The sequence below is a fragment of the Octodon degus genome, unplaced genomic scaffold (assembly GCF_000260255.1).
Source record: "Octodon degus isolate 3935 unplaced genomic scaffold, OctDeg1.0 scaffold00058, whole genome shotgun sequence".
In the NCBI taxonomy this organism is placed as follows: Eukaryota; Metazoa; Chordata; class Mammalia; order Rodentia; family Octodontidae; genus Octodon; species Octodon degus.
In genome coordinates this window covers 5,810,644-5,819,054 of record NW_004524634.1, presented here as the reverse complement: position 1 = coordinate 5,819,054, position 8,411 = coordinate 5,810,644, and the positions used below count along the sequence as shown (strand labels likewise).

The window sequence follows — 8,411 nt, the reverse complement described above, 5'->3', positions numbered from 1 at the left end:
CTTCCTCTAGACTTTCTTCATTTTTGTATCCTAAATAAAATTCATCTGCTGTCCTGCAAGTTTGTTGTCAGGTCTTCCTCCGGCTCAGCTGGATGCCAGCAGCGTCTCCCACCTAATCCTGTCAGTGTTTCTGAATGGTGGCCTCTCCTGCTTACAGACTTCTCTTCAGCAGGTTTTCTTTACCTTCAAGGCAGAGTGGCAGCTCCTGTGCACAGCACATCTGGCCACTGCCTACCCTCCAGCTGTATCTCCTGCTATTCTGCCACATCTCTCCCTCTACCCAAACCAGGCAGCTTGCAGTTCCCGAAATACGCCATGCTATTAACTTCTCTACCTTGTTCCCACAGCCTTGACTATTCTCCCTGCCTCTTGTCCACTGAGATAACTCCTACTCAAACTCAAAACTTGGCCCAAGGAAGGCTGGTAAGATAGCTCAGCAATTCAGTGAAGTAATTTTAGAGAAGCTTCCTATTATTCCACTGAAAAATTGTTTTTGAACAGAGCTCTTCCTCATGTACATGGTATTTGTAGATTAAACTATTTATATTTTAAAAATATTTTTAAAGAAAATTCTGAATCTTAGGTGTGATATTTAAAGTAATTTATCCATGTAGTTTCATTAAGTTCTTGTGAGGTTGTTTGAATACTACTATGCAATATGAAGAAGAATCATAGTTATGTCTTTGTCAGAATAAAAGATTATATGTTGTGAAGACAACCAGTGCAATAAAGTTGATAGACCTGTGGGGGGAGGAAGATAGCTCAGCAGACTAAGCACCTGCTTAGGCAAGCGCGGGGACCAGGGTTCGTTCCCTGGTATCTCCAGGTGCACTGAGCTGACCACCAAATCTGGGCGTAGTGGCGCATGCTGTAATCCCAGCACTGGGGAGGCTGAAAACAGGAGGCTCACTATGAGTCCGAGGTGCGCAGTGAGACCCTATACCAAATACATTAAAAAAAAAAACTTGGCCCAAGGAGCCTCATCCTTGCCTCCCATGTCACCTTCATTGCCATAACCCAAGCCTGGATTACCCACCCTACTCTGTTTCAAGACTACCCTACCAGCATGCTTATCACATCGCTTATTTGTTGGTCTTTGTCACCAAAATCTAATCTTCTTGACTGTCATTTACAGCTATCCCTCAATATCCATGAGAAATTAATTCCAAAATTCTCTACAGATACCAAAATCCACTGATGCTTATTAATTCTCTTACAATAAAATGGAACAGCATTTGCTCATAATCTGTGCATCTCTCTGTATAACTTAAATCATCTCAATTACTTACAATACCTATCACAATATGAATACTATTTAAATGCTATACTGTGTTGTTTAAGGAATAATAAGTCTGGGCCAGTCGTGGTGCATGCCTGTAATCCTAGCACTCAGAAGGCTGAGGCAAGTGGGTTGCTGGCAGTTTGGGGCATGTTTGTGCTATATAGTGAGTTCAAGGTCAGCCAAACTACAGGGGGAGGCCCTGTCTTGAAAGAAAACAGTCTATGCATGCTCAGTCCTGATGCAAATTTTTCCCATACAATCTTCAGTTCATTAAACCCACAGATGCAGAAGCCACATGTGGAGGGCTGGCTGGCTATATTTATTTTCAGTGTCTAACAGTGCAAAATACCTAAAAGTTATCAGTGTCCTTTAAATAAAGTTCCCACAGTGACACGCTCTTTCCATATTCCACCTATACTATGGACCTGTTCATTCCTCAAAGCCACTTTCCTCTCTTCCGCCTCCAGCTGCCCCGGGGTTCACTCGTCCTCCACTGTGTGCAGAAGAAGCTGCCCTGCGTCGGGCCCTGGAACACACAGACGGTGACCACAGCTCTCTGATCCAGGTGTATGAAGCCTTCATCCAAAGTGAGCGGCCTTCCCTTTTACAGAATCCCAGCGTTTCCAGAAGGGGCAGTGGTGTGCAGCCAATGCAGATCTCTGTGCCTTGGGGAAAGAGGACCTCTGGCTTGTGTTCTTCCCAGAGTTTGAAGGACTCTGTTTGTAGCTGTCTCTTGTCTTCTAGGTGGAGAGGATGAAGCTTGGTGTCAGGCTCGAGGTCTAAATTGGGCAGCGTTGCGCCAAGCCCGTAAACTTCGGGGGGAACTCCTAGAGCTCATGCAGCGAATTGAACTTCCCTTGTCTCAACCAGCCTTTGGCTCTGAGCAGAATCGCAGAGACCTTCAGAAAGCACTGGTGTCAGGATACTTCCTCAAAGTGAGGAGAAAGTATTGGAGTGAGGGTGATAAAAGGAGCAAAAGGCAGAGGGAATAAATATCAGTATGTCACCTCTGAAATTACAGTCCAAGTGATCATTCAAAAGATTCCTTAGAAGCTGGACAAGGTGGTTCATGCTTATAATCCTAGCACCTGGGAGGCTGAGGCAGGAAGATTTGAAAACTTGAGTCCCAGTCAAGGGGTACATGCCTATAATCCTAGTACTTAGAAAGCTGAGGCAGGAGATTTGCCATGGGTTTAAGGCCAGGCTAGAATACATAGTTCAAAGCCAGCCTGAATTACATAAGGAGACCTGTCTAAAAAAAAAAAAAAAAGTTCTAGTCCCAGCCTGGGCAACTTAGTAAGACACTGTCTTAAAATACCAGGGTTGGGGGTGTAGTGCAAAGGCCCTGGGTTCAATTTCAAGAACTGCCGAAAATGCCATATCGTATGTTGGGACTAGACAATACCTACAGGTAATTAATGCTTTACTTTAAAACTCTCAGGCTGGGAGATAGCTCAGTAGAATAAGCACTTGCCCGTCAGGTACAAAGTCCTGAGTTCAATCCCCAGTACCAAAAAAAAAAAAAAAACAACCCCTCACCATTCTTACTAATTCTTTTTCAGTCCCCATCTCTTCTATTCTGCCTTATGTATTTATTCTTTCCATATTTTTGTCTTCTGAGGTGGCCCGAGACACAGATGGGACTGGAAATTACCTGCTCTTAACCCATAAGCATGTGGCCCAGCTGTCCTCGTACTGCTGCTACCGACAGCGCCGGGCTCCAGCCAGGCCCCCGCAGTGGGTGCTGTATCACAGCTTCTCCATATCCAAAGACAACTGCCTCTCTGTTGTTTCTGAGATTCAACCTGAGATGTGAGTCATTGTACCCCTTCTTCACTGCCCATTCTTCCAGGGGCCAAAACTAAAGATGGGGAGACTTAAGAAGGGATTGTAAGGGTCTGTAGCAACATATGTCTTGAGGGCAGAGGGCTTGTGGAAGGGCTGCTGGGAAGTTCTAGTCTGCTTCGAAGGAGAAGATGCAGATCACCTAACTCTGACTCTCTCTGGTAGGCTGGTGGAGCTGGCGCCCCCCTACTTCCTGAGTAACTTGCCACCCAGTGAGAGCAGAGACCTCCTGAACCAGCTGAGGGAAGGAATGGCAGATTCATCAGCAGACGAAGCAACGTCCTCTGCCCAGGAGCTCAGCAATGCCTGTGTCCTGCAGTGACCTGCCTGCCCAGGGAGTGGAGCCAAGCTCACCTCATAGCATGAGAGCCTCCTTCAGTCTGGCACCAAAGCAGCAAGCCACATTTGGAAACCCAAACTTTAGGATCAGACGTACATCATAGAACCTAAGTCCCAAGAAACAGTGGGATGGGCATGGTGGGAATGGGGTGAGCCACCATCTACACAGCCTTAGCTTTCCTACTGTTTATTGGTGCGGAACTGACATACTTCCCATTCCGCCAACACATGCCAAACCCACACTTGTACTCCCTTTTGGTCCATAAAAAGATTTTCCTATGATACCAAATTTTTATTTTGGTTCTGCAGCACCATATACAACATCCATGAGTCAGAGACCACACTATGTCAAAGATCCAAGACCAGCTCCTGCAGCTGTCATCTGTTGCCTGGCTCCCACCTCCGCTCACGCCTGTGTCATCTCCCTCACATAGCTGTCACTAGCACGCAGTGTCAGTAGCCTGCCTACAGCTGGTCACTGCTCTGCCTGTCTTCCCTTTGTCACAATGTTCCAGGATCCAGGGAAGAAGGAATAGGGCTGGTAGAAGAATTAAACAGATTCTCTTTCTTCCCTTTCTTCATCTACTTTAAATCCTATTCTTTCCAACTCCCAATATTGGACCCAGCTCATAGAGCTCCTTAAACATGAAGGCTATCACAACTACCTCCTAACTCATCAGCAAGCTTCCTGGCAGCCTCTTGCCCATCCATAAATTGAGTCTTTATTTCAGTGTGTGTGTGTGTAGTGGTGGTGATACTCAGGACTGAGCCCAGGACCTTCACACTGAGCTACCCCCAGCCCCTTTTAAAAAATATTTACTTTTGAAACAAGATCTTGCTAAGTTACCCTAGCTAGGCTGGAACTTGTGATCCTCCTGCCTCAGCCTCTAGTGCTAGGATTACAGGCCTGTGCCAGCACACTGGGCTGCTGAAGTCTTTCTAAAAATTTCAGGGGCATCACTCTTTTCTTCCTTTTTGGCTGGGTACTCCTTTCCCTTTTATGCCCCTGGACTATGAACTTTGGTATCCTCCATCATCTTGCATGTTGTAAAAGGGCTTGCAGAATCTCATGGATAGAAAGGTTCACACCTAGAACTCTGCTTTTCTTCTCAGAGTTTCTTCCCTTGAGGATTCTATCTGGTCTTATTCTTTCTCCATCTCTGTGGATGTCATCCAATCCCCAGATATTCTTTCCTCTAGTTAGTTTCACCTACAAAATTAATCTTACTGGGCTGGCCAAATAGCTCAGCAGATTAAAGCACCTGCTAGCAGGCTCAGGGGCTGGGGGTTTAATCACCTCAGGCCTGCCCCTGGGGCATGCAGAGACAGCAATTGAGACTGGGCCTGGTGGTGTGCACCTGTAATCCCAGCTCTTGGGAGGCTGTAAACAGGCGGATGCTACAAGTCAGATCTAGTAGTGAGACCCTGAACACCCTGTAGACCCTTCCCTAAAATACAAAATAATACTACTAATAATAATCTTACTACAAACCTCATAATTTTCTCTTCATCCACAGCACCATAGATTTCCTGATTCTCCACCTATCCAATCTTGAAGTGACCTTTGATTCTTCGAGAGTTTGTCACTTCCTAAATATTTACCAAATTCTGCTTACCCTGACTCCACTGGACCCATTGACTAGTCCAGTATTTCCTCTTTCCCTTTCCTTGTCCTTGCAGAGCACCAGAGCTAAACTTTCTTCCTAGATTGCTTTCTTCAGGCCCGGAAGCACCTCTCTGCTCTATAGCACAGGTGTATTGTGAAGTTCAAGTAGTAGTATGTCCCAGCAGATTGACCACATGAAAACATGAGACTCAGAATCAAGAAGGAATCCTTAATAATTGTTTTACAGTTGTGGGGCGGGATGCTGGGCATGGACAACCCTCTGATCCCTGTCACAGTGAGCCAGATTTTCATCTCTGGCTCTTCCTCTTCCTCTGCTTCCTGGGCAACTTCCTTCACACCTTTGGTATATAGACCCAAAACAGCCCTGGCTGCAGCCACCCCTTGCCCAGCACTGCTGGCCTTGTAGCTTGGCGGAGACCTCTGAGGCCACGGGCTGGCCAACCGCCCCCCAAGTCCCCCCACACACACCTCATTGGCTACTGTCCTGCAGGTCCCGCCCTCTGGGGGGCTCTTGTCCCAGCAGCTGTTTAACAGGTCTTTAGTGAAAAATGGCGGGAAAGGCCGCGTTGGATCGCGCCGGCATCTGCTCGCTGCTGGCCTGGATGCCGGCGGGTGGCCAAGGAGCCCTCGACGGTGTCACAAGTTCTGCTGCTTCTCATACTTCGGTCGCCAGAGTCCACGCGCCGGGTCCATCTGGCGGCGCAGATCACACCACCGAGGCCAGCCCGGACACGGAAGCCACTTTGTTGTCCTCTGCCCAGGGCTGCAGGTTCTGCAGCGCGAAGAGCGATGAGTTGTGCAGGCAGAGTGGGTCCGGGGGCAGCGGCGGCCGCAGCGGCCGTGGGAGCGCGTCCTGCTGCAGGTGCAGGAGCAGCCTACCCGCTCGGTGCCGCTCGGCCTCGCGCTCCTCGGCCGTCTGGCGCCTGGACGGGCAGAGCCGGGGTCAGGGAGTGGCTCCCGCCTGCCTCCCCACCAGGTGACAGCCCCCATCACCACCTCTCCGCCAGATCCTGGCCACGTCCACCACTCACCGCCACTTGGTGCGCCGGTTCTGGAACCAGGTCTTGACCTGTGCGTCTGTCATGCGCAAGGCCTTGGCCAGCGCCGCCCTCTCGGCCGAGGCCAGGTACTTCTGGCGCAGGAAGCGCCGCTCCAGCTCCAGCACCTGCGAGCGGGAAAAGGACGTGCGCGGCTTCTTCCGCTTTGGGGGCGTGCGGTTTTGGTACGGGTGGCCGATGCGGCGCGTCCCAGAGAAGGGCGAGAGCGCAGCTGCGGGAGGAAGAGAGCGGACAGGGTTTGTGGCTGCTCCGAGGTGTCGCCCCGCAGCAGCAGAGGCGCCCCGGGGAAGGCGGGCCCTGCCGCTAGAGTGAGGCAAAGGAGACCCCGCTTCACCCGGCCCTGCCCAGAGCATGGGCGCAGGGGTGGCAGTGAGGACTGCAGCTCCTTGCCCATGGCCTCTGTCCTTGGGACCGAGAGATCTGGTCGGGAGAAGATCCCAGGTTTAATTTGGGAGAAGGTCGAAAGGGTTCCGGGATTTGGAACGGAAAGATGCGCAAGCAGGGAAGGGCGTGACGCCGGAGGCGTCGAGCGACCTCACCCGTGAGCCGGTCCTTGGCAAAGCGGCGGCCGCTGTCCATCCAGGGGAAGGTGAGGCCCGCTAGGCCCCCGGCGCCGCCCAAACCCGAGGGTCCCGGCACCGCGGCGGCGCCCCCCGAGGGTGGCACGGGCAGCGGGCGGTGAGCCGGTACGCGGATCACGCCGCCCGGGCCCACTGCGGAGGTGCCGGGCAGCGGAGCCAGGGAACCCGCGGGGCCATAGCCCGAGGCTCCGTGGAATCCGCCCGAGAACGCTGCGCTCTCCCCTGGGCTCTGGCCCGCGCGACCCGGTCCCAGGCCGCCCCCGGGGGGTTCAGGGCCGCTCAGGATCTGATCGATGCCGAAGCTGATTGGCTCGTGGTGAGGAAGGCTGTGCGGGGCCAGCACCCCGGGCTCCATGGGTCCAGGCCAGGGAGGACCGCCAGAGGGGCCGAGGCTGGGAAGGGCGCCCCGGCGGCTCCGGAACCCCGGCAGTGCGTTCCGGGCGGTGGCCTTAGGGGCCCGCCGGGCTGGGCTCAGCCGGGCGCGGGGGTCCCGGCAACAGCAGCCTCCCGGTGCACCCGGAGCAGTTGCGCGGGTGCCCGCCCCTGCCGGGCGTCGGTGCAGGGACTCGCATCCCGGAGGAGTGGGCCGGCCGGGGCCCCCGGAGCTCCCTCGCTGGGTCCGAAGGCAGATGGACGCTCGGCTGCGGGGCCGCTGCCCGGGTACCGGGTGGAGAGGGCTGGCCGGCCAGGGCCCGGGCAATGACTGACAGATCGGCCCCGGGTGGGCAGTGCGGGTTGGGGGTAGGGCAGGGGCGGGGCCGGGCCGTTAAAGGGAAACGGACGCCTGTTTGCGCTGAGCAGCCGCGGGTATGTGCGGGGTGGAGGCAGCGGAGGACGAGGGCCTTTAGGAGCCAGGCTGAGAGCGGGAGGGGCGCGCCCGGGAGCTGAGTCAGCCGAGACTTCGCCGCGCCTGCAACCTCGCTGGCCTCAGCCTTCGGGCTGCCTCTGCCCGGCCAGCATCCTCGGCAGGTGCCTCCTCCCAGCTCCCATTCGCCACCTCCCGATGGGGTCCGCTGGCCAGCTCCTGGATTCGTTCGGGCCCGGACATAAGTGCCCTTTAAGGCCAAATCTCGTTGTGGCTTCCCGGCTGCGTAAGAAGTGGCAGGGAACAGCTACCCGCGACCCGGAGGCCCAAGGAAGAGGACAGGTGTGGGAAGGGTTGCAGGACGCGTTTGGTGGGCGAGGGTGGGGACCACCGCCCCGGGCTCAGATGCTGGGGCACCTCCTGTCCTCTCCTGTAGGGTCCCCCGGCCCCGTCCGGGCGAGCCAGTAGTAAATGGTGCCGTTTCCTAGAATTTCGATTTTCTGAAATCGTTGTAAATGGGACCTGCGGCTCAAGGCCGGCCAACTCAGTCGAGAAGTGCAAAATCCCTTCGTGGGATGCGGCCCCTCTTCTGCACCTGGAGGTCCATTCTCACTCACTCTCCCCTCTCCCAGGCAGCACATGGGGCTCGCGGAGGCCTGGGGGGAGCCCAGTTCCTCTTTTCCCCTAGACCCTGCACCCCATCCAATCCCCAGAAAGTGCGCCCGCCGCGAGCGTGCCAGAGAAGGGAGGTGGAGAAAGACTGAAGTCACTGGGCGACCTTGTGACCTCTGGCCTTGAACTCTGGAACTGGGAGAGTGTGAACTCTTCGTCCTTCCCAGGAAGGGGACCCGGGCCGCGCGGGCCCCCAGCCTTA

The 8,411-nt window shown here is 54.0% G+C and overlaps 2 protein-coding genes across 2 annotated transcripts in view; one reads left to right on the top strand and one right to left on the bottom strand.

The window, feature by feature from the left end:
- Dqx1 (DEAQ-box RNA dependent ATPase 1) overlaps nucleotides 1–3,755 on the top strand; it is an 8,924-nt gene extending 5,169 nt beyond the window's left edge. Inside the window, exons 8-11 of the mRNA XM_023718356.1 lie at nucleotides 1,750–1,869; nucleotides 2,027–2,217; nucleotides 2,904–3,094; nucleotides 3,293–3,755. Coding sequence (XP_023574124.1) covers nucleotides 1,750–1,869; nucleotides 2,027–2,217; nucleotides 2,904–3,094; nucleotides 3,293–3,449 — 659 coding nt within the window. The 3' untranslated portion in view covers nucleotides 3,450–3,755. The remainder of the gene's footprint in view (nucleotides 1–1,749; nucleotides 1,870–2,026; nucleotides 2,218–2,903; nucleotides 3,095–3,292) is intronic.
- Nucleotides 3,756–5,295: 1,540 nt separating this feature from the next.
- Tlx2 (T cell leukemia homeobox 2) lies at nucleotides 5,296–7,434 on the bottom strand. Its single transcript, XM_004634120.2, has 3 exons — nucleotides 6,691–7,434; nucleotides 6,125–6,362; nucleotides 5,296–6,016 (listed from the first exon to the last, which is right to left on the bottom strand). Exons 1-3 carry the CDS (start codon nucleotides 7,085–7,087, stop codon nucleotides 5,800–5,802), a joined length of 852 nt encoding a protein of 283 aa, XP_004634177.1. The 5' UTR covers nucleotides 7,088–7,434; the 3' UTR covers nucleotides 5,296–5,799.
- Nucleotides 7,435–8,411: the final 977 nt, after the last annotated feature.

Bases quoted from the DNA above. Each gene is read 5' to 3' on its own strand.
- Tlx2 (XM_004634120.2), bottom strand. From the start codon at position 7,087: ATGGAGCCCGGGGTGCTGGCCCCGCACAGCCTTCCTCACCACGAGCCA. The intron at 6,363-6,690 runs GTGAGGTCGCTC...TTCCTCCCGCAG, and splicing joins TGCCAAGGACCGGCTCACGG to CTGCGCTCTCGCCCTTCTCT. The intron at 6,017-6,124 runs GTGAGTGGTGGA...CTGCCCGTCCAG, and splicing joins AACCGGCGCACCAAGTGGCG to GCGCCAGACGGCCGAGGAGC.